We start from the raw sequence: 26,593 nt of genomic DNA on the forward strand, positions 1-26,593 counted from the left end.
GGACTTCATGCAAAACAGTATTGTTTCCTAAGTTGAAACTGTAACCAAATGAAACATAAATCTTCATTCTGAGGAAAATATAACATGTGTGTAATTTTAGAAAAGATTTTGAATGAAAGTCTAGATAAGAAATTTTTTTTATACCTAATTCCCATTAAAAAATATAATAATAATAAAAAAAACTAATGAAACGATATCTTTTCTTTTCTTTTTTCGTCACTGTTTCCTATATAGTAACGTAGTCAGTGTTATGAAAACGTTTTAGCCCAATAAGGTATGTACGATTTTGTGATAGCTTCAGAAACTTGAGAAATTGATTTGTTATATAAGTACTTGAAAATATTACAACCTCTGACATGCAAGACTTTATTGCTTGAGGATAAAATTGAAGCCTGAAATTTCGTGTAGGTTTTGCAGCCATTTAATCAAAACGGAGAATTGTTTACGTTATTTAAATTTTTTTGTAGGTCTTTGATACGCTACTTCTGCTTTACGTGCATCCAACAACGAATTGTTTGTTTACATCGTCTGCTAAGTTAAAGTAAAGTTGAGGAAAAGTACTCATGTAGCTCATCCGTTCTGTGAGACGAAAAATTGATTTACCGACACAAGAAAATTACTTTCTATTTCTATTTCTATTCAAGAGTCACAACTGACTTCAACTGTATTTATGTCGAGGTCTGCATACTAGTGCCTTGCCTCCATTATTTTTATATACCGATAGATGGCAGCACCATCACCGGATCGAACAGTTAATGAGAATTTAGAACTAGTCCAAGAGCTAATAGCTACCTGGTACTAGCACCCCCAGAGGTATCGTTTCACTTGGAGGACATTGAGACCACGAGCATATTTAACGTCGCCCAGTCCCCTTTAATGACGACGGTGGGTCTTCGACCAGCGGGGATCGAACCCGAGCCCCTCCGGCCCCAGAAAATTACTTGTTGTATAAAACGTTTTATTTCATGATGTTGCTCTGGTTATCTGATTGAGAGAAATTTTACAAATAGGAAAAAAAAAATCCGATAACAAAGTCTCAGTTAAACCTTCACTGTAAACTGCGATGTATGTTTGTTTACGTTTTATCTGCGTGTCAAACAGTTTTGAAATAGTGTGCGTATCCATAATTCTATGTAATGGTTACTTAAAAAATTCTTGAATTATGAGTTTTTCTTGTTATTAATTCAGCAAAGTCTCTGATTCAAAGCTAGATTTCTCAGTGCAATATTTTTAGTGTGTTGAGTTACTTTTTTGTTTTAGTGTGCTGATTTTATTTTTGTGCTGTTTATGCTAATGGCAATATGTCACAAAATGAACCTTTGCATGAATGTTTTGAACTTCAGCTATCAGAAGTGGAAATGTTGAAGAGCATGTATCCGAAGAGTACTGAATTTTGCATTTCTTTGCCTACTGTACTAGCTGATATGGACAGCTTTTTGACGGGAAAAACAAGAGAACTTCCCAATCTTCTCGATTTCAGCCTCAATTTGGAAATTCCTGATTTTAAAGTATGCTTTATATTTTTTGAAGGCCTAACTTTTTTGGTGTTACATTATTGTAGTAGGAGCTATTCCTTTAATCTAGGATTTCGTTTGTTAATAGTCCAGTCAAATCAGGTCTTGACTCCAACATTAAAAAAAAAAAAAAAAAAAAATTGGTGTAGACACCACATTACTTTCTTTTACATCGATCAAGTGATAGATGGGGGGGAGGGGGTAAATGAACCCAAAAGAATGACCGCAAGTCCTCATGTATGCGCATCAGAGACAGTACTTCTGAAATGAATAGCTTTTTCAGCATTTTTCTATGCACATAAAAGTATAGTTAAACACAGATAACTGGGTACTTTTCTGTGGTATGTCACTTTAAATCCTGGGGATTATCTTTCATTTTGTTAAATGCTGTCTTGTTTGGTTAAAGTTGCATAGAAACTACTTATTTAGCGATATGATACAGTATTTCTCCTTTATCATGAACTTTCAGAGAAAGCACCCAGTGAACACAAGACTGAAAGTTTAATTAAAATGAGAAAAAAATGTTCAAAATAATTAAAGTAATGCATTTAAATGTAAAATAATCCACCAAGTAACGAAAAAGCCATTGTATAACGAGAAAAAAGGTTCAATTCAAATTATCCGCCAACGCTAAATTTAAAAAATTGAAAGCAAAATGTTTAACCAATGGCAAAATGAAATCATTAATTAGCATTTAAAGTCCCATTAAATTCTTAAATCATAAAATAGGAGCAAATATGACAACAATGTAACCATTAATTTTTATTTCCGCTAATGAAAATAAAAAGTTGACGAGTCGGATTAAGTTCCTGTAGCGGAAATGTACCAAAAATTATACGTTCAAAAGTAAGAAAATGTGACATTTTTTAATTTGCTTCTAACCTCACAAAAATTTTCTTTCCACAAAAGAGCAATTCCATGGTGTCGGACGTAAAAAATGAAGAAAAATTTCTCAGCTTCAATTCTATTTACCAAATATATACTGATCCAAAATGATTAAATTTATTTACAAGAATGAAAAATCATGTTAGTTTTTCAAAATCGATTCCTAAAGTATAAATTAAAAAAATTTAAAGAGTTGGTGTCGGACATAAACACAAAAATAGTAAAATTGATGATTCAATTAAAAATTGTTAAAAGTCTGTGAATTGGCTTACATTTTCATTTTAAAAACAACTTAATTAAGTATATTTATGATTGAAGCATATTTCAGTTTTCAAATGATATTATAAGGAAAAAAAATTATTTAAAAAATATTATTAGCTTGGTGTCGGACATAAATTGTTCATTTTGGATGTAAACTATTGCTTTTAAATGTAAATACAGAACAATGATTACAGTTATAAATATGTGAATTATAGGTTAAATATACTGAAGCAAAATTTACGAAGTAAATTCAGAAGTAGGGTTGGTTGGGGAAGTGGGTCACCCCCCCCAAAACTGAAAAAAGCATAAGGATTTTATCCTTTTTTTACATTGATCTTGTCATGGTTCATTAGTGATTTGTTTTGCAAATATTTGGGTTTCGTGGAATTTTTTTTCTAGATCAGAGAACTTAGTCAATATATATATATATATATATATATATATATATATATAAATAAATAATTTTTTTATGATCATTAAGCCATCATGTACAGTTTAACTTAAAGTGCATACTGCAACCAGAATTTTTAAATGAAATATTATTGATAACTGTTTTAGAGGAGGGGTTCCACTTACCTCATGAAATTTTGCTGTAAGAGGTCCCCACACTAAGGGGTAAGTGGTTCTCCCATAACAGTGAGGATTTAAAAATAAAAAGCAACTCTGTTGAAAAATTTGTATTAGTGAAATACAAGACAACTATGATGATTTAGTACGCATTGATAGTTTATCTACAAAAACTGCTAAAGCTGGTGATTAGTTATTTGTGAAACTTATTTGAAAGAAAACCATTAAGATTTATGTAGGACTAATGTTGATAATGGTTCTTCCTTTGCCAACTTTACATAGACGCAGTCATTTAGTGTTTCCAATTTCTTATAGTTTTGGCTAATTTGCCAAAATTGATCTTAATCAAATGTACAGTCGAACCTCCATATATCGAACTTCTTCATATCGAAATTTTCTATACATCGAAATCCCAGCAAATTTCTATGTTCATTATATAGAAAACCTGTTTCTATATATCGAAAAAAACTCTATATATCGAATTTTTTTCGAGACATTCGTAGATTTTTTTTTCCAATTTAGACTTTGTCTCATGAAAAATGAAGGTTAGGGAGACAATTATATTCACTTAAGGTTGCTACGAAACTCATAAGGAATCTGAGGTTGAGGGATGTGTAGATAGGTCGTTGTTTCGTTCTGGAGTTCTTAAATTCCCTCAAGTTTATTTCAAATCTTAGTTGTAACCGGTAACATTGTAAAATCAGTTTCAAGTTCTCCCTTTTGTCTGTTGATTAGCATTCCTAGTCATTTTAGCTGCAGTAAAAATCATTCAAAAATAAGGTAGATTGATTTTTTACTTTTCTTTCGATTACATTGTCAAAACGAAAATCCCCTAATGTTGCGGATCAAGTTGAATTGAAGAATGAAGATGTATGTATGAAGGCGTAAAAATGTAACTTATTTTATTTTTTTTAATTATTAACTTTTATTTAATCCGATGCTTGTATTAATTGGAAATTGGATTTCATACACGTAAATTAGTTGATGTTTTAGGAGACTTTTAGGACAAAATAAGATCGTTTCTATATATCGAAATTTCTATATATCGAATTTTTTTCCGACAATTTAGTACTTCGATATATGGAGGTCCGACTGTATTACATTCCTTCAACACACCTTTATATACACGTTCCTATAATTGTTCTCATAAAGGGTACTACTTACCCCATTCAACCCTATATGTGTATACCAGGGATGCCAGACGTCACGGATTTCAAGGGACTGTCCCGTATTTTGAAAAAGTGTCCCGCGTCCCGGGGAACTTTCATATGGGACAGCAAAAGTCCCATTTTCTCGCTGATGACAATATTTTACAGAACGAGACATCACTTTAAGGGAAAAAACAAAACAAAACAAACAAAAAAAGAAATAATAAGCAATAAGAAAATTATGTGGCAGCGACAGGGTTGGCCAGAATGGACCCAATTGGGTTGGACCCAATGGGTTTTTTTGAAAAAACCCATTTAAAAAAACCCATTATTTAGCCCACTTTTGGGTTTTTTAAAATTTTCCGAGAAGTTTTTTAAAAAATTAATTTAAATACTTTCACAATTTAAACTTCTTTTTTATTTGTTCTTCACCACAGACAATGGACATAGAAAATGAATTTTGAACTTTAATAGTATTTCTTAACTCTTAGCAGCACTAAAAAAATACTTCAAAGATTTTAAATAAATATATTTAACTTTTTCCTTTAACTGGTCAATAAATAACTCAAATTATCTTGACTAAGTCCTGTCACGTCTGATTTTCTCAATATTTGTAAACTATACAGAGGAAACTACTCTAGCTAAAAGGCTTTCATGTGAATTATTTTCTGCAAACCAACAAGTCACAAATCTCGAATGAACAAGGTATATTTTTTAGAAACTAACAGGTTTTCAAACGGTCGGACAGAAAACAGAAAAGGATGTACAGTATTTTCATTATCTTACGAAAAAGTTAAATATTTCTTGCTCTGTACACAAAAATAGAAAAACAGGCAACATAAAATTCAAAGAAATGTCTTGATTAAGCTGGAATTCAGTAAAAAAGGATTTAAACTACTTGAGGTTTAATAGTAGTTTTGCATAACAAAATGAAATACAATAAAGTAAAATGAAAAAAAAAAATGTAGTAATTACAAACGAACAATATATTTTATCACTCGAGAAGTAACTCTGCCTTAACTGTTGATAATCATGGAAACTAAAAAAATCAGAAACTTCACCATTCTTGGGTTTTGTTGTCTTTTTTACTTTTCTTCAGAAAACGCTGAATTTTCCAGCTTTTTTTACCCCAAGACAATTTTTGTGCTTTGTCCATATAGTTACGCTACAATATGCTACTACCCCACATTTTCCCTAAAAAAAGACAAAAAAAAAAAACCACATTTCTTTTAAAAAACCCAGCTTTAGTTGGGTTTTTTTGGGTTTTATTGAAGAAAACCCAAAAAAACCCTGGGTCCATGGGCTTTTTTAAAAAAACCCGGGTTTTTGCCAACCCTGGGCAGCGAACGCCAAAATTGTTTTCGTTTTGATTTGGTTTGCATGTTTTTTGTTTCAACAGCAGACCATGAGAAGTCAAATAGTTGCTTCTTCTCTGCTCATTGAATAATGTTGAAAATATATCTGAGGCCTCCGCGGCTCTGTGGTAGAAGCTTCGTCTTCTAAGCCAGAGGTGTGGGTTCGAATCCCGCTGGTGCCCTGGGTGTTATTTCCTTCTCTTGTGTTGTAAATCCTATCTGTGTGTGTCCTGAGGCAGCCCGCTTGGCACAAAGTCCGCTATATATGTGAAGCTGTTTAGCTTCTAAATAATTTTTAAAAAACATATCTCTGCGCATGCATCGTCAATCACATTTAAAACGATTTTTATACATAGATAGGCGACATTTTGTGAAGTTTAATGCTTTGTTGCGATCAGAGTTCGCTGATATACATCACGATATATATCCGATATTTATTTTGAAAATATCATGATATCTTGATATTTTCGAAATTTATTTTTTCGAACTACGACAATTGCGATATAAATATTAAATGTATAAATAGGATTATTATCTTTTTTTTATTATTGAAAATAATCAAAAGCAATGTAGTTTTTTTACATAACATATTAATTTGTCATTAATATAATGAAAATAATACTATTCTTTCTCTGTTTTTATTATTATTATTTTTTTTCCCACAAAATTTTAGGTAATGTAACAATTTTATTTGATCAGAAAAAAAAATGTCTTATGGATCTGTACTGACTAATGCATATTTTTTATTTCTGAAATATATAACATTTGTAAAAGAAGTTAACCGAAGAAAATGAGTAAAGCATCTAATGCTTAAATAATTCCATTACAATTAATAGAAATGTATCAGTTATGCTATATTTTATTTCCAATAGATTAAATTATCAAATTTTACAAATGATTGAAAAATATCATTTATATTTCAATGCCATTCAAAGTATGTAAATTTATTTTAAAAAATGTATATATATGAATGTAAATAATAAAAGAAACATTAATTTTAGAATTGATGCATTATTATAATAATTGCATAAGAAAATAAACTGTGATTAATAAGCAGTTACTATTTAATGACATAAGTTTGAAAATATTGGATATATATCAAAATATCCGATGTATATCAAAATATCGGAAGCCTGGTTGTGATTGAATTTTTCAAATTTAATCATGAACAGACGTTTCAAAAATATCCCCCCCCCCCTTTCACTCTTAGAAGCGTGTCCCGTATTTACTGATCTTAAATCTGACAACCCTGGTGTATACAGTAAATTCGCTAAGTTGTTTTTTATACATGTTTTGCTTTAACTTTGAAATTAAAGGCAAAAATAGAAGAAACACAGTTGAAAACATATGCTGTTTAAAGGAATGTAACAGTGTCGGACGTAAAAAAATTTTTAGGTCTGACACTTAGATTTTAATAAAAAATATTCACTTGCTACAAAATTAAAATAGGTTACATCAATGAGATTGAAAATCTTGCTTTGTACTCAAAAGTACATGTATGTAGATCTTTAAAATTATTGTTTCAGCATAATTAACTGCACATTTTGGTGTCAGATGTAAAACACTTAATGTACTCCCGAGGAATTCTTTTACAAATCAAATTGAATTATATTTTAACACATTTTTGCAACATCACCAGCACCACATTGTATCTTTAAATGGTTATTCATCTCAATTCATAATATTGGTATGTATTTTTTGGAAAAACTAGAACTTCTTTGAGAGTCACCAAATATGGTTTGAAAATACTCAAGATGTTGACCTTAGTCTAACCTTCTGTGATGTATTTATAACTGAAGTCATCAAATTTTAGACAATCATTTCAAAATATAACACTCTTCACCTTTAAAATGATACATTAGTTGTTTAGAAATTTTAATTTTGAAAATTTGATCATCTGGTTGACCTTATCATGGAATTGCCCAAAATTTGACTGCCAATTCAGAAAGTCGAATACAGTATTACAATATTGCAGTTATTTTTTGCCTTTATAGTGATGCCCAATGTAATTTCTCTTTAGATGTAGTTAATGTGTAAAAGAATGTGTTTTTCTTTTTTGTTTTTTTGAGCGGTCTCAAATTGCTTATTATCCTCGCTATTTTTCAGATAACCATGACAAGAGTATAAAATGAGCTAGTTTATTTAATGTTTTTTTATTAAGAGGACTTTTTTGTCATCATGGTTACGAATCATTTGCGTTTATTCAATGCATCCTTTAGCAGATTTATTTTTAAATAGAGTTTTGGAAAAGTAAGTTTTTTCAGGAAAAACATTAACATTGATGCATTTACAGATCAAAACTTCATCTAAATACAAAATTACCAGATTAGTAATTTCTACCATTTGAGATTTTAAAAAATACCATAAAGGTACAAACTGTAAATTTAATCTTAATAATGAGTATAAATGATGAAATGTTTGATCTGAATGATCTTTATGATGAAAAAGAAAAAATAAATTAATCAATGTAAATTAAAAAAAAAAAAAAAACTTGAAAGTGTAAATGGAGTGTGTTTTCAAATGCTAACCATTTTTATCATTTAAACATATATATTTAAGAATTTATTTCATATTGGATGAAGAAACTGATTAGATTATAAAACCACAAATGCAGCCAAAGTCCACCTTGCAGTGGGAATGGGGTCCTAACAGTCTGTACATTTATGTAAAATATTATGTTAATACTCCAATATGTGTCAACAAGGGGTTCTGGGTGGTTGATCCCTTATACTCCTTTGCTATGCCCCTAGTTATAAAGGTTGCTCACGGTTATTTACTCTCCCCTTAATTTCTACATTCGCTAAAAAAGCATTTTGCTCAGGGCCAGAAAAGGACCAATTTATTTCTATTATTTATTCTTTTCACTATGTTTTGTTTTTTCATGTGATATATAAAGCCATGCTTTTCCTTTTTTTGGCCGTTTTAAGCCTACTTTACCAGTAAAAGTCGGAGAAAGAAGAAAAAAGAATGAAAGAAGGCTTAATGCATCTTTAAAATGTTGGCAAAAAACAAAAACAAGTCAAAAATAAAAATAATGATTAAATAAATATCAAAAAATTAAAAATTGGAAAGTAGGGTATTGAGATGGGGTAAAATGCCAGTCGGTCTGTCTGTCTGTCTGTTTGCCCCCCCCCCCCCAGTAACTTTTGAATGAATAGTCCGATTCGAACAAAAAAAAATTTGTTCAAAAGATCGTAGCAAGGACACCTCATTCCAATATTTCATTTTTTGATTTGTACAATTTTTAATTCAATTTTGAGCAGTTCAAGTCCCTGAAAACATTAGTGCCTGCGGGGGAACTGAAAGTCAGTACAGACAAACAAAATTCGTTGGAAATCTTGACGACCTACCCCCGATTCCGAGAATTTTCATTTGACTCCGACTCCTGTGCCCGAAAATTAATCGGACTCTGACTCCCTGACTTCGACTTTGACTTCCTAGATTTGGCAAAAAATTATACCCGGAGGAAAAATGACGGACTCCAACTATTGGAAATTCGACTCCGTCTCCTTTATCAAAAAATTTGTCTGACTCGGTAAACATTGGCAGAGTTGCGGACTTTAAGGGAAAATGACGAATTCCAACTTCCGAGAATCATTTGGGCTTAACAAATAATTTTATGCTTCCAAATGTATAGAACATTACCATATTCAAAAGAATTTAAAAAACTGGGGAGACACGAAGTGTTTTTTGGGGAAGTGTACATTCTGAAATTGGAAAGTTTAAAAGACTGAATTATTTTTAGCTAATGTTACTTTTTCTTTATTTAGTTGTAAAATTAAATTTTTTAATATAATAATTAGTGTCCGAAGCTATAATTTATTCCTGCATACACAAAAGAAAAATCAAAACGTTACGTGTCTCAAGTTATGGAGAAGGATCCCTAACTTGAGGTAATAAATAAATATATATATTTTTAAGGGACATGTCTACACATATTTGCCTTGCCCTGAGGCCTGAGGTAAAGTGTTAACCCTTCAAGCGGCCGTGACGTAAAATTCCTTCACCCAGCGATGTATTGAAGAGCGGCCGTGTCGAAAAATTTGGCCTTGAATATTCTGCTTCGAGAACGGCTGCGGCGTAAAATTCTATGGAAGAATATTCATGGCGAAATTTTTCGACAAAGTCGCTCTTCGATACATCGCTGGGTGAAGGAATTTTACGTCACGGCCGCTTGAAGGGTTTCCTGAAAATAGAATACTTTTTTCAAATTGATACTTATGATTAATATACTTCTGAAGGTAAAATTCAAAGCTGTCCCAAGTATGATGCATCATATTTCGTTAAAATTGAAATGAACTCAAGTTATAGAATGCTGTATAGTTTTTTTACCTTACATGTAATGAACAGTGTAATGTGAAAACATATGTACAGGCTTCAGATTAGCCAGAAAAAAAAACTTATCGAAAGCAATAGTGATTTTGTTTTCTTTTTTTTTTTTTTTAACATGCAATGAGATTTGTAACGAAAACATAACAGTGGACATTTTCAAGTTTTGAGTTAAACGAATATAGAGATAACGTCCTAGGTAGGCTTTGAATTTTTTTCTAAATCATGTTATACAGCAGCACCTACCATGGCTACTAGTGCCCCAAGACAGAGAAGAGGTTCACCTACCATTTGTACTGGTTTTCTCCACATTTTTAATTTTTCCACTTACATTCCTTTGCTTCTCACTGCCTCATATGTACAGGCTTCAGGAAACGTACAGGGCACTTCAGTTTAATTGAATTTATATCAATAATAATGACTGTCGGATGGATTCCTAACATTTGCGATAAGCCTTCCTGAAAAATAACTAGCTTTATTGTTAACTTCAACTCGGACACGATTTGTAACATGATTACAATTAAAAGAAGTTTTATTTTCATGATCGGGAATAACAATCGCTTTTATAATATCGGGTGAGATTTTCCTAACGAGCGAGGCCATGTCAACCTAGTCAGAAGCTACGATCCCTTGAGGGGGCCCGGCTCGGAATCGGAGTAATATAAATTTGATACCTTTTATGGGGGCCCGGTGACCAGGGGCCAGCCTTGTCTTTCGGCGGCCCTGTTTTTTTACTGGGGACCTGACCAAAGATTTTTTTTACTGGAGAAAGGTTGGTTCATAAAAATTCTTATAGATCGATATTCAATCATACTTATTGGTAACTTAACGAAAGGCCAAGATGGTGGGGTGGGGGGGGGAGGCTAAAATCTACCCCATAGTTGCGCCTTTATTTGACACAACCTAACTTGAATCCTGGATAGCCTATGATTTGAGCACATGGTTGGCAGTTCGAGCAACTCTAATAAGTCGGTACAAAAGGTGCAAAGAAATGTTACAAGTAAGATAATAATTCCCCCCTTACCATTCCCTTATCATGTGTTCTTTCTATCATTGAACTGGTGTCATTTTCCCTACTACATGGCATGTGTGACCATGCATGAGACTTATCCTTCCTTTCTTATTCCCTACCTCCTCACCAAAATATTGATGATAAATTCAGAATCGTCCTGTAAAAAAAACCGTTGGATTCATGATTTTTTTCTAATTTTGAAGGATTTGCACGTTTTAAGGTGTTCTGAGTCCATTTTGATTATATTTGAAAATGCTTGGTACCCGTTTTTTGTGAGCGCTCTAAAGCAAAAACTACAGCATGAAACCGAACGAAATTTGTTACTCATGTGCCCTCATGTTAATTGGTGCAGATTAGTTTTTTGGTGCTAATTCCTTCAAAGGGTGTAGCAATCGAACGTTTTTTCCCGTTATACGTGCCTGCTATAACTCAGAAAATAACGGCCGGAATCAAACAAAATTTGGTCCGTATGGTGCGAGTGCTTTTTCTCAAAAAGTAATGCTACGTTTTGGATGAATTTTGTAATAAAATCGAAAATTTTTTGCTTGTTTGAAATAAAACCGTGATGCAGAAATATTTAAACGAAATTATGTGACAATTTTAAGTAAAAACTACATTTAAAAATAGTTTCAATGCAAAATATACTATATTATCTCTTTTTTTAATGCAAAATCGACTGCTTTCCGAAGCAAAATATACTGTTTACGCTTCTTTCAACAAGAGTAGGTGCGCATATACTACTTCCATTTTTACCCGACTACGCGTGCGCGACGCAAAGGAGGGTAATGTGTTTATCAGTCTATGTATGTATGTCCGTTTCTATGTGGCGTTCTAGGGGCTAAACGCCTTGGTCAATTTTGGTAATTCTTACGTCAATCGATTTGTCTTAACCTTGGGAGTGTCACTAAACACATGACAGTAATCAAAATTCACCATATCAACAACCAGTTGACAAAATATGGCAGTTCGGGATCGGCGCACGTTTGGTGTTGCACACTGTGTCGCACGCTACCTGCGTGCGACAAATGCAGGTAGTTTTCGCTGCCTGAATTTTTTTGTTTACTAAGTCTACTAATTGGGATCTTAGTAGACGAGTGGTCTAAGCGATTGCTTCTCCCTCTTTATTCAGTATGTCAAGAAACCCTCGCTCCGGATGTACTTTCCCCTCTTTCTGATGTGAATTCTTTCATGTGTTCTTTATTTGTATTCTGTACTGTAATAAAAAGTATAATATGCGTAACGAAGGCAAGACACTCAGATTGTAATCCTCCTAAAAATAAACCCGTGCGATAAGCACCAAAAGAAAGTCTACTAATTCGATTTTCGTCTCTAACATGTTGCATTTGTTTTTGCCTTGATTCAAGGGACTGAGTTTTAGGGCTCGACCGATGGCATTTTTTGGCCGATGGGCCGATGCCGATTGTTGGCCGATTGTTCAAAGATGGCCGATGGCCGATTGTTTTCCTCCAAATGGCCGATTGCCGATGGCCGATGGCCGATGCCGTTGGCAGATGGAAAAAAAAATAAATAAATAAAATCAAACAGAAATAAATTGATAAGATTGTCAGGGGTTTAAAGGATCATTGACTCATTTCACTTTACTTCCTTTCTACGAATAAGGAATTGCAATCACCAAAAAAAAAAAAAAAAATCAGATTTCGACCTAAATTTCTAATTTACGATCATCTAATTTATATTAAACAAGTTTTTTCGGCACATCTGTACATGCGTATGTACCTAAGAACATATTGATGACCGAAATATCCATTTTGAACGCCTCCTCAATAATTGGGGTCGTTTCCAAAATTTTAAAAGTATTTTTTTCTGAAAGAACGTGCTTTAAAACAAGGGATCTAATCATTTTTTAAATAATTTGTTTGAGTTTTTTTCTTTTTTTTTTAATTACTTAAATCGGTGCGCTTTCATTGTTTACGTTTCTGTCCGATGACATCAAAAATGATGAAATGCCATTCAGTGTTGCCATTCACAGCACAAAATATTTAATTCGCATCTTTACTCACGTGTATTGGCAACGATATGGTTGACAGCAAGCGTAGAGCGCAATTTTAATTCGCTTCTTGATTATCATAACTTGGAAACGTGGTAGAAAAATGCGCCAAAGAGCATCATTTGTGATGTCATCAAGACCACGCCTTGTTTGAAAAATCCAACATTTAAAAATAAATAATTAAAAAATAACTGTTGGGAAAATGAAAGTATTTTCTGGGTCAATGATTTTTTTTTTTTTTTTTTTGCTCATTCTATCAATTTCAGTGACAAAAAGTACTACTTTTGACTGAAGAAAACAACCCCATTATCGTAAATTCTCTTGTGATGTCTTCATGCGCGTAAACTTGCGTCACTCCAAAACGTTATGAAATAGTAAGTTGAAAACTCATACGTACGTAGTATGATCTAAAAGGTCGAGGACAAGTTGTATAAAACCTTACCCTGAATAGTTCACATTACCGAAGCACATGTATTTACAAAATAGTCACCTTGAACGATTATGCACACTGCCAACGTTCGTATAGCTTTTAGAAGCTCTCCTAGAAGACATTGTTCGCAACCTCCTGTAAACACCTCTTACGCTGAAGCTTTAACTTCATCGTGAGGAAGAAGGCGACTTTCATGTTGAGGACGAACGGTTCGATTGGTCAATACTCTGATATGACAAACAAATAACATAACGTTTCGTCTGATTTAGCTCCGTGTGACTTTTTCCTGTTCCCAGCAAAAAAAACATTTGCATGGACGCCGCTTTCTTCCGTCAGGAGAAGATAAAGCTGCATCATAGAAGATAGCGAAAAATGGCTTCCAGTAGTGTTTCCAAAAGTTATATGAACACTGGCAAAAGTACATAGTCCCTCAAGGTGATCTTTTGAAGGTGGATGTGCTTAGGTAATGTGAACTATTCTGGGTAAGGTCCATTCTGGGTAAAGCTTGCCCGTGAACTTTTGGATCGTATTACGTACAATCTGTATATGGTGTAGTTATGCTTCTCCTTTTTTGACTGCTGTATGATGAAAGAGAAAGAACAACAGCCCCCTCCCCCCCCCCCCCCCCCCCAAAAAAAAGAGGAAGAAGGAAAAAACGAAGAAAATCGAAGAGACTGTTTAATAACCAATTGATTTTTTTTTTTTTTAATTTGAAAATATAACTAAGGTTTCAGTAATATTGTAATAATGTATGGATTTAGATACACTAAACATGGTTAAAAAACATTAAGTTATGTTGTTTAATCATTCAAAAAAAAAAAAGAATAAAACAATGAAACGTCAACAAATTACGCAATTAAAGTGGAAAGATTGCACGTAGACATTTTTTAGTTATCAAATTAAACAAAAAAGGTAACAGATAATTACAACATTAAATCAAAATAGGAATATTTTTATACTTATTTAAAATGTATGAATAGAAAAGTTTGCATTTCTCATAAAAGCTATAACAGTGACATAACTTTTGCTGAAAAAAGAAATAAATAGCCATGAAAAGAGCGAGGTTCTTAAAACGCAGCTTTAATAAACAAACTCAATATTTACACCAAGTTAATAACTGAATACATATACTACTTCATCTGATGTTTGCACACATAATATTGAGCAATTTGATTGTTTAATCTCTTATGAAGCTTTACAAACAAGTTCAAATTAATTTTTTCAATTTAACAACAATTTTCTGAAATTAAAAAAATGCATAATAGAAAATTCTTGAAACTTTCGTATAAAAAATAAAAATAATTTATTCATTGATTTTATATAAATACAGTCGACTCCCGCTACAGCGCGATCTGACTTACGCGAAATGGCTGTAACGCGAATTTTTCACGAATAACTAATTTTAGAGCTAACGCGAATTTTTCGCCCACAACATGATTTTTTTTAGAAGGAAATATCAGCTTCGTTATTGACTACTAAATATTGATTTCATTTGAATGTTATTACATCCCTTTAAGCATCACTGACAGTCAAACTTCACACACCAAACTAGTCTAGTCATCGTTATGTTAGTGCATCAAATAACCACTCCGCATCTTTCATTTATTATTTTTTTTCATTCTCAATATGAAAGTTGATGAAATACAATGGTACCTTGGTGGCACTTTTATCTAAAGTTTGTGATGATGGGAAAAAAAGAAAGTTTCTGATTTAAAAAAAAAAAGCTAAGATTCTCGATGACTAACTACAAAATGTCGACGGTAGCACGACAATAAGTATGAGTGAATCTTCCATGCGTACAATTAAAAGTCAAAACAAAAAGATATTCGTAAGAGTTCAGAACTTGGTTTCAATATTGAAGCTTGCAGAGCAGTCTAGCAAAGTAAATATTATGAAAATGGAAGCTGCTCTTGTAATGTGTATTAATAAAGAGGTCAGGAAGAGGATATGTTGCCACAAATTGAAACGTTATGAAAGAAAAAGCGAATCAACCGTATTTAAAAATGTACTAGATAGGAATAACGATCTGATCATGGAGCATAAATCATTACCATCTTCATTTTTTAATTCTTAAATAGTGTTACTGTATCTTACTGCACAGTACTGTTATACTGCGTCGTTTTAGTATTACTACATACTGCGCGTACCGTGTTGTTTTAACCTCCGTGTGTCTTTCCCTCCTATTGGTCATTTTATTTTGTACATCTTAAAGTATTTCATGTTGAATAAAACAATTTTTTATTTTTTAAATACAGTAAATGTTCAGTTCTGTATGCAAAAAAATGCAGTATATAGTTGAGGAATGCTTTAGAGCAGTTTAAGGGGTGTTTATAAGTGTCTAAAAGAATTTGGTATGCTTTGAAAAATTTGTATGGATATATATATTTCTCCACAACGCGAAATTTCGACTTACGCGAGGAGTCTTGGAACGCATCCCTCGCGTAAGTTGAGACTCGACTGTACATAAAAATAGTTACTTACAACAGAAAAGAAATCAATCGCTATTAATGATGCAAAAAAGATGGGGCATTACGAAATATAGATGAAACAAGTATGAGAAATACGCAAAATGACATTTCTTGACCAAAATAAATAATCGCTAGATATTTAAGAAATGCTTGAAACGACGAGGGAGGGTTAGGGGAGGTCACCCTCTGATTTTGGAGTGACTCACACTTCGCGGTCTTAACCTCGGCCTCATTTTTTTAGTACAGAACCGCTACCACCAACGCCTCGGAAAAGTTTCTGAATCTACTTCAGCACTTCTGAAGAAAAAATTCAAAAATCTCCTTGATTTCCGAATTATGTCACCATTCAAAACGTCTTTAATCAATTTCTTACATTAATGCTCTGAATTCTTTCTAAACAATAGATAAAGTTTGAAAAAAAAAACCCTCTAATTTTATGAATGGTGTTAGTTTTAAGCAACTCAGAAGTACAACTAGAGTTTGATTTCAGAAATTGAGGGAGTGGGAGGAGGGGCACGCAAGTGTTCTCGGAAATTCAAAATATAGTCGTAAAAATAGAGTTCAAAATAATCATAAACATTGAGCAGAAAAACCCTTTCAAAACCCTCACTCGAGTTTGTTTTGACGTGCAGTGGCAGGTTTAAAATATAGCAAATGCTGCAATTGCGCGAGAGGCCCCATAACCTTAGGGGCACCGTAGGAGTTACAAAAATGCTTACGATAAATGTTTTACAACTTCTGTGATAGAGAAATAGGGCCCCAAAATGTATTTAGACGGGCCTCAAATTTGTAACTCCGCCGAAGCGATACTGAAAGACTGCATTACTGTGATTCATATTACAAGTATCGAAAAATATAAAATTACCGTCGGTTCAATGGGAATCTAATAAAATGACACAAAAACCGGTATCGCCATCTCAAATTTGTTTCCATGGTCTCAAATTTGGCAATATACGTACGCACACCCCACATGCGAAAATTTATCCGTCTACAAATTACCATTTTTGAGTTATGAATTATAAGAGATACATACGTACATCCTGCTGCAAGAAACAACGCAAAAATTAACTTGTTTGGTACCTGAATGCAGTATTGAAAACTTTTTCAGGGGTGATTAAAATAGAAATTCATACTGAAATTTAAGTAAACAATTTTATATGAGAACAATAACTCCGTTTTCTTAGTATTAAAAAGTAAAACAGCAAAGGTCCTTTTTTTTTCAAAAACATCGGCCTATTCCATCGGCTTTTCGATGTTTTTTAAGGCCGATGGGCCGATGTTTTCTCCAAGTTAACATCGGCCGCCGATGCCGATGGCTAAATTGTTGAACCATCGGCGCCGATGCATCGGCCAGGCCGATGCATCGGTCGAGTCCTACTGAGTTTCGCGACGTGTACTTTCTCGATAGTCTTTTTTAGTTTTGCGAGAAAGATTGAATGAGGGGGGGGGGGGGGGGGTAGTTGACGTTTCCGATTTCGCGTCATCATGAGTTATGCAGTGTTATATAGCTGTGCTGTGACTGACTTAAGTTCGCGCATTTTTGCCGAAGGCCAAGCACATGTAGTTTTAAGCGAAGTTAGGTCCCTAGAGGGACTAATTATCAGTAGTTTAGACCACCGCAAGTTACTTAATAGACCTCACGATACAAACTCTCTCAATGAAATGACAATATTGCGAAATGTACCGTATCATAATCATAATAACTGAGTCAATGAAAATTAACTAAAAAGTGTCAAATAAAAAATTATTAAATAAAAACAAAAAACCCGACTGCGTAAAAACAAAAAGAAAAAAAACTAAAAAGAAAAATGTATAAGCCCAATAATTTAGAATGTTATTAAGTACTACTGAATAACTACACCGTTGAAATAGTTTTATAACCGTACACAGATAAGACAAATCATAAATTCAAAAGCAGAATAGAAGGATCAACAGTCGGGGCCCATTCAAATTTTACGGGTTTCTTTGAATCAGAAAGGAATGAGTCTCGACTGTTGATCCTCCTATTCTGCTTTTGAATTTATGATTTGTCTCATCTGTGTACGGTTATAAAACTATTTCAACGGTGTAGTTATTCAGTAGTTCTTAATAACATTCTAAACTACTGGGCTTATACATTCTTCTTTTTAGTTTTTTGGTTTTTACGCAGTCGGGTTTTTTGTTTTTATTTAATAATTTTTTTATTACAAATTTTGCAAATATGGACTATATAGTAATTTAACTGTATCTGTACTAAAAATTTTGTGCAACTAGGATTTTTTTTTCGTTGTTACTTTAAGTATGCTGTTAAATAATGTCTTCTTGAATATAAATCACAAGCAAGCGGTACTTTCTTATTCATTAAAGCAATCGTTGGGTTCTCAACCGGTAGTACGCGTACCCTTTCTGGTACGCAAAAATCTTCAAGGGATACGCGATTAACTACAAAACGTATGCAAATCATTTTGGTTATGTTTGATATGTTTTGTGACAAAAGTTTCAGTAATATCACGTGATCCTACGTTGGAACAAATGCATTGCAATACTTTATTTAAGTATCTTCTGTACCAGTATTGAAAAAAACTACTGAGAACTTGTAGACATTACCGTTAAGTACCTTCTTGGGTTTTCGACAGCTTACTTAAGAAAAAGGTTTTCTAATTTAACTTGCCAGAAGAGCTAGTATAGAAAAAAGCTTTATGTTGAGGATGATTAACGCTGTATCACACACCAAGTGGAAGCCAAACGTTAGTGTACTTCGTAAAAAAAAGCAATACGCCTAGAATTCCCACTAAAGCTTCCTGAGACTTTTAATTTTTTATCTGAATGCCAAAAATTCTGTGCTGAAATGTCCTTTAAAATATTTTTTTTTTTAATTCTACTCTTAATTAAACGTTAATACATACTACTTCCATTTTCACAAATTTTGCAAATATGGACTATATAGTAATTTAACTGTATCTGTACTAAAAATTTTGTGCATATAAATCACGAGCAAGCGGTACTTTCTTATTCATTAAAGCAATGGTTGGGTTCTCAACCGGTAGTACGCGTAGCCTTTCTGGTACGCAAAAATCTTCAAGGGATACGCGATTAACTACAAAACGTATGCAAATCATTTTGGTTATAGGCGGATTTAGGACTGAGTTCCTGGGGGGGGGCAGGATTTTTTTTTTTTTTTAGCAACATTTTTATTGTCCTCCACTCCCACGATTTTGTCTGTTTCCTGTGATGCATAAGTCCATGCTTTACTTTTTTGTGTGTCGTTTTCATGAATGTGTGTTTTCATGCTGTCCTTTTTGAATTGACCTTAAGAGGGAGCTGGTATCAAGAGAGTGACGCAGGGCTCCCTTTTAAGTGGGAAACAGAATATCTCCAATTTTAAGGGGCCGGGTGTTTCTCCCCCGGGGGAAATTTTTTAAAATGGATATGAACTTCTGCATTTTGAAGCCTTATAAAGGTTAATTGGTTAGACATAAAAATTGATAACTAGATTATACAGTTGTACAGTATTGTTCAAACTTTGTAAGAAACAGCCATTTTAAGTTTGAAAGAAAAAAATAAATTATAGATTTCCCATTACATCAACCTTTTTTTAATTATAAGTACTGTAGAAAACGAAAAGGAATAGAGGTAGTGTATCATTTTTTTTCCTGGCTAAACAGATTAACAATATGCAGTAGAAGTAAGTGGAGCCCACTTTGCTTAGGATTTTCAAAGACTTATCTAATTATTTTCAAGGACTCTAGAATAAATAAAATTATTTAACACAATTCATTTGTACTTTCCAGTGCCTGATATTTTAGTATTTGATTGTAAATTTTTACAGTCCTGCTCTAACTTTGTGAGAAAATAGCTATTTTAAATTTAAAAGGAAAAAGAAACCATAGATTTCTTATGACAACTTTTCTTCAGTTGCAAGTGGGGCAGAAAACGAAAAGGAATAGAGGTAGTGTATTTTTTGCGTGCTAAACAGATAGACAATATGCAGAAGAAGTATACAATAAAAGGAATCAATACAAAAGACTTTCCAAAATACTTCATTCGGGATTGAATAAATAGCAAGATATGAAACATGTGAGTCACAAAAATTTATTTCAAATAATATGTTACAAACGTAAGAACCATTATTTTTACACTTTTAATACAGGATGTGGCTAGGAGCTGAATTTGACATATTTTGGCATTCCTCCCCCTCTACCATTTGTTAGAAAATTTTAAATTTAAGGTTTTTAGCCATACGTTTCCAAATATTCAAGATTTTCAAGCACTTAAAAATGAAATTAGTTTTTCAAGCAATTTCTATTTTTTAAGGAACGAATCATGATTTTTTTTTGAGAGTTAGGGACCCACTTCAAAGCAGGGGCCCTAAGCAATAGCTTGTTTTTCTTAAAGGCAAATTTGGCCCTGTTAGTAATTCACTCTTACCTGCAAATTTTTGCTTGATTTTTTTGTAATTTTTACGAAAATTCGTCAGTTTTTATGTTTAAAGGATTTTTATGATTTTACCAGTCTTTGTTAGGTTTTTATAGACTTTTATAAAATTTCAGTAAATTTTTCCAAAACTTTTGATGACTCAATTATTTAGATTTCAATAATGACAATGACTGATTCACTTAGACTTAGATGATTATGACTTACCTTACTTTGAAAACAGTATTTATAAAGTAAGTAAAATTGTACTCTCCCTCTAAGTAAAACGATTCATTTAATCAGAACACTCAGATAACTGAAATTTATTCAGTTTGCGATAGTATTTATTTTCTCTCTCTCTCTCTCTCTTAAAAAAAGAGAGAGAGAGAAGGGGAAAAAAACTATGTTTTTTAGAATTTCTCAAAAGGCCTATTAATCTACCAAGATCATAAATATTATGCACAAATATACTTGAAATGTGGACACAAATCATAACGAGTAGATCGTTCTGTTAGAGCAAATGGGGAGGAGGGGAGTTTTTTCCCCTTTGCTTTAGGTTCTAATTTGTTAAAATAATCGTCAATTATTTTAAGTGTTGCAGCCCAATGTATAGCTCGTACAGCCTATATTTTCATTCATATACTTGCCCAAATGGTTTTCAGTCCAAAATAGTGAATTTAGACACATTTTCAGCACCCCAGTGACAGATGTACTATTTGTATTTAATGTTCGTTTTTTTTCCTTGTCTTTTCTTCCATCAGAAAAGGACATTCGCTTTTCTTTTCATTTTCATTGAACTATTCAAAAAAGAAAAAGTCTTGATTTTTTTTGTTTTAAGATTTTGGAAGATGTGTTGTTACTATATAAAGTCCTCCCAAAACCGGGTTAGGGGGCTTTGCCCCATGTGCCCCCCCTCTATAAATCTACCCATGCCCTTCTGAACTATTCAAAGAAGAAAAAATAATATTATCTTTTTTTTAACTTTTGGAAGATGTGTTGTTACTATAGAAAGTCCTCCCAAAACTGGGGGGGGCATTGCCCCCTCTGCCCCCCCCCATAAATCCGCCCATGATTTTGGTTATGTTAGATATGTTTTGTGACAAAAGTTTCAGTAATATCACGTGATCCTACGTTGGAACAAATGTATTGCAATACTTTATTTAAGTATCTTCTGTACCAGTATTGAAAAAGACTACTGAAAACTTGTAGACATTACCGTTAAGTACCTTCTTGGGTTTTCGACAGCTTACTTGAGAAAGAAAAAGGTTTTCTAATTTAACTTGCCAGAAGAGCTAGTATAGAAAAAAGCTTTATGTTGAGGATGATTAACGCTATATCACATACGAAGTGGAAGCCAAACGTTAGTGTACTTCGCAAACAAAAGCAATAAGCCTAGAATTCCCACTAAAGCTTCCTGAGACTTTTAATTTTGTAATCTGAATGCCAAAAATTCTGTGCTGAAATGTCCTTCAAAATATACTTTTTTTTAAAAAATTTAACTCTTAATTAAACGTTAATACAACAGTTAATAATACATTTTAATGAAACTAAAGTGGGGGTACTTATAGTTAATGGCACACAAAAAGCAGTAGATAGGTTGAAAAAGTTACGAACCTATTCACTTGTTCACTTGCAGAAGGAGTTCACTTGTCCTATTGAACTCCTTCTGCATAAAAAAAATTGTTTGAGTCGTTTCATTCAGTAGTTTTTGAGTTAGCGTGGTCGCAAAAATTGGTCTCACACACACTGACCCACCAACGGACGGACAGACATTTTCCAGAATTGGTTTAAAATGTATAATTCTGGAGGAAAAAAATGAGCGATCGAAATTTTTCTAGTGTTTTACGTTCTTCTATATTTTTAGGTGTAGAAGGTAAAAAATCCGTTTATTTACCAGTTTTTTTTTTTTTTTTTTGAGTTCTTGCTTTGGTTTTTCATTTAAAGTACCCTCAAGAAGTATTCACCAGTAAACAGACAGGAAAAACTAGTATGTTGTGGCCATCACGAAACTTTCTTCTATATTTTTCCTTTTTCTGATCCCTCCCCATGCTTGACGAGGAAGCAATATTCCTAACAGAAACAAAATTACACATGCAAAAACTTGACGACCATCCCAATGTCTGAATTATTGTAAAAACAAAACAAAGAGCGAAAATTGAAAGTTACTTTAAAAGCCTTACTTGAATTAATTACAAATATTTTATTTATTAACAAACATAAGATGGCAACAGTTAAAAATTTTAAATCATTGAGATAATATTTCCGATCATTTCCATACAATTAAAATCACGAGAAATACGCAGACGACAATCTATTACGATTTATCTTTCTTATTGTTGCATTAATAAAACTATTTTTATTCGCAAAAAAAAAAAAAAAAAATCAACACCTCTTGGAGCGATTGGAGTCAAAATTGAACCAAAGCCTGTTTACGTATGGATTCACATATATTCCAAATTTCAACCAGAACGTAGCATTACTTCTTGAGATAGGGCACTCACAATGGAAAAAAAGAACGGGCGATTGCGCTACCCCCTTTTTAGCTGTTGACACCAAAATAAAATCAGCTCTTATACTCACTAAGGGCTACTTGTCAAAAAATTTTTGTTTGATTCCGTTCGTTATTTCTTGAGATACAGCAGTCACAATTGACGACAAAAAACGTTCTATAGCTCAACCCCCGTTTGAGTTATTGACACCAAAATTGAATCAGCACCTGTTCCTGTTAATGGCAACATATGGACAAAATTTTGTTTGATTCCGCCAGTTACTTCCTGAGGAATAGCAAGCACGCGTAACTCAAAAACGTCCCATTGCTCCACCCCCCCTTGGAGGAATTCGCGCCAAAAACCAATGGGCACAAGTTCACATACGGGCACATATGTGTACCAAATTTCGTTCGATTTCATGCGGTAGTTTTTGCTGTAGAGCGGCCACAAAAAACTGGTCACACACAGACGTGACACACATACATACACACACACATACATACACACACACACAGACCGACAGACATTTTCCAAAAATAGTCGAAATGAACTCAGCACACCTCAAAACGTTCGAATCCGTCAAAATTCGAAATTCGAAAATTTGCACGAATCCAATACTTTCTTCTATATCTTACTAATATTATATATGCGAAAGTTTGTCTGTATGGATGGATGTATGGATGTATGGATGGATGTATGGATGTTTGTTACTCTTTCACGCAAAAACTACTGAACGGATTTTGATGAAACTTTACAATAATATAGCTTATGCATCAGAATAACACATAGGGTAGTTTTCGTCCCGTTATGGGGGGCAAAACCCCCTTAGGGGGGCAATAAAACACAATTTTTGTATAAATTCTCTAATATTGGGATGAAAAAATACTTGCACATATTTACATTATATGTCCATCGAAAGCTCTGATTTTTCTGCTGAAGATGGCACCTGTTCGAAATTTCAAAGTAGAATAAAAAACGAGTTATGAGCTTTTTAGATCCATGTTCGAAGGCTTTCCTCAACTCAATACAGTATTTAGTGTATCATCTCAACTCCCTGTCAATAGCGACAATTGTTGTATTGTTGACTTTCTTTGCTTTTCGTGATTGTTCAAGGCTTTTCTCAAGTCAAATCTTGAAGTAAGATTTTTGCACAAGATTGGCAAATAATACATGATTTGGCTGATGATTTTCCATTTAAACGGAACTTTAATGTAATTAATGGTTTTTATTATTATTTATGCTGATTGAACACTTACTCATTATCCAAACAACCAGCAGATCGCCAAAATTTTTGCAGAAAGATTTCCGTAGCTGATGCATTTGGCAGTTTTTTCAACGTTGCTGTTTTTGAAGCCGAAAACTACGTCATAATGTTTCTCAGCTTTCACCATGTAAACAAAATATCGCCAATCAAAGAATTTTCAAAAGACTTTTTTTACTGTGTTAAATAATCCAGCAACTAAATTAGGCAAATCCATAAACAGCACAAAAACTTCCATTAATTTTCCTTTTTGCACAATTTCAAACAATCACCAAATTGTATTACTTATTTTGATAACATTTCGGATGAAACTGTTTAGCGCCATTTTAGGGTGACCAAAAATATCTCAGCATCTGGCGACGATATCTCTGTAACGAAAATTAATATCATATCGTTTTACAAAGTAAGGAAAGAATGGGAGAGCATCATCGAAGGTACCCCGAAACGACTTTCGCAAATTCGGTAAAATCGCACCAAGAGCCACAATGATTGAAATTTCCCGAAATAACTAAAGCAAGTATAAGGGGATTACGAGCGCAGCTACTTTTTTTTAATCACTTCGTACTTCATTTGCCATACAGAGAAGGTTTTAGACTCCATGTTAAAAAAAAGTATCAACAGATTAATCTTTTTAAATATGAGAAGATTAATTTCATGTTTTTTAAATTTGTATATGCTTAAATATAGTGCTTTCGTTTCTAAATCAATACTACTTTGTTCTTTATACTTATTGCTATTTTAGTTTTAAGGAAGAAACTCGATTTTTAATCACGTCAAAAAGATGTGTTTTAAATTCTTTCACTTAAAACAGAAAACAAAAGGAAGTAACGATTTTTTCTAATAATTATTACTGACCCAGGCAAAGCCGGGTATTTTTGCTAGTATTAGATATAGAAGAAAGTAAAAAACACGTGTTCACTTATTAAATATTAGTTAATTATCTATCATGAACATTTATGTACTTTTCATGTGAAATATAATTCCCATGGTAATCAGAGGAAAGGAAACGAGGTAAAAGGTTAATTTTGGAAACTGTTAAAGATAGGAAGAGGGGCATAATATGTAAAAGAATGCAGTGCTTTTGCCAAGTAACATTTTATTTTATTGTTTTGTCAATAGCTATGGAAATAATGATGTGTTGTTTTATATTTTTTAGGAGAAGTTAGAAATAAATATCGTTCTACCTCACACTTACCCATATGACAAGCCAGAAGTCTCTGCTAGGTCTGTGTGCCTAAACCGCTCCCAGCATCATGAACTAAACTGCGCCCTCCGAAACTATTTGAAGAGCATTCCTGAAGGAGATTTATGTGTCTTACCCCTTGTGACTTGGATTTCTGAAAATGCGAGCAGTTTCGCCTCTTTCAAGTCGGAAGCTATTGAAGACGTTGAAACTGAGACAGCATCTGAAGATAATTTTACCAGGTTAATATCCAAGGTTCTCCGGTTTCAGAATTTGCTATTTTTTCATTCTAAAATTAAAAATATAATTTTGTTTTAAATAAATTTTATACGCAATCTAGAAATTTATCTTGAAATCTTTATTGTTTCGTTGTTCAGTCATTATTACTTTTTTTTTCCGAAGACCATTTCTCATGAAAAAAAAATACGTTTCCTCTTTCAGTTTTAATAAAAACTCTGAATCTTGCTGAATTCCGTAGCTTTTGTCATTCTGCCAAAATTTTATAATTTGAACGTCTCAAGTTATTTATTTTTTTTTTCTTTTTCTTTTTTGAAGCTAAATTCGGAGATTGTGAAGGTGAAAATTGAAACGTTCTGAACTCATTTCACATGGAAGGAATTTCAAGATTAATATTCAATTTAAGTTATAGCACGTAAGCAAATATTTTTCTTATGTTTTATAACTTATTTGACCAAAATCTACATCTTCTCTTTTATTTACAGAATGTGGATCTACAGCCATCATATATACAACAAGTTCAAAAGAAGAGACATAGTGGACATGGGTCACGATCTAAATTTGACCGGGTTCTCTTTGCCAGGAAAACCCGGACTCATTTGCATCGAAGGACTAAAAAGCAATTGCAATGAGTTCTTCCAAAGAATAAAACAAATGAGCTGGAAGAAGCTCTCGTTGGTGAAAGAAGAAACTGATCACGAGACGAGATTCGACTCTTTTCAGGAAATCAGTTTTCAGGTACGAAGAGGACCGGCCAAGGAATACCATATGGATATGGGACAGTTCTTGAAGTTCTTGGAGGAGCACAATTGTGGATATGCATTTCAAGATTTATTTGGTTTGGAAGGACATACTGCCGAAGAGAAAAAATGACGATTTTATTTATGTGCCTCAAAGCAATTCTAAATGTAAGATACGTGTATATTTATTATGCTCTATGCCTGCTATGAATTTTTGAGAAAATATCCTACTTTTATGAGTGATACTAAGTTGGTGTGTAAAAACACACAAATCAATTGTTTTTAACCACAGTGAATAAATAACGCTTATTTAG

General features: G+C 33.0%; 1 protein-coding gene across 1 annotated transcript; it reads left to right on the plus strand.

Annotated features, from left to right (window-relative positions):
• The first annotated feature begins 1,093 nt into the window (after nt 1–1,093).
• Nucleotides 1,094–26,593, plus strand: LOC129223483 (RWD domain-containing protein 2A-like). The gene is made up of 3 exons (XM_054858068.1): nt 1,094–1,508; nt 25,276–25,544; nt 26,025–26,593. Exons 1-3 carry the CDS (start codon nt 1,302–1,304, stop codon nt 26,410–26,412), a joined length of 864 nt encoding a protein of 287 aa, XP_054714043.1. The 5' UTR covers nt 1,094–1,301; the 3' UTR covers nt 26,413–26,593.

The sequence above is a fragment of the Uloborus diversus genome, chromosome 1 (genome assembly GCF_026930045.1).
Source record: "Uloborus diversus isolate 005 chromosome 1, Udiv.v.3.1, whole genome shotgun sequence".
In the NCBI taxonomy this organism is placed as follows: Eukaryota; Metazoa; Arthropoda; class Arachnida; order Araneae; family Uloboridae; genus Uloborus; species Uloborus diversus.

Bases quoted from the DNA above. Each gene is read 5' to 3' on its own strand.
- LOC129223483 (XM_054858068.1), top strand. From the start codon at position 1,302: ATGTCACAAAATGAACCTTTGCATGAATGTTTTGAACTTCAGCTATCA. The intron at 1,509-25,275 runs GTATGCTTTATA...TATATTTTTTAG, and splicing joins TGGAAATTCCTGATTTTAAA to GAGAAGTTAGAAATAAATAT. The intron at 25,545-26,024 runs GTTAATATCCAA...TTTTATTTACAG, and splicing joins TCTGAAGATAATTTTACCAG to AATGTGGATCTACAGCCATC.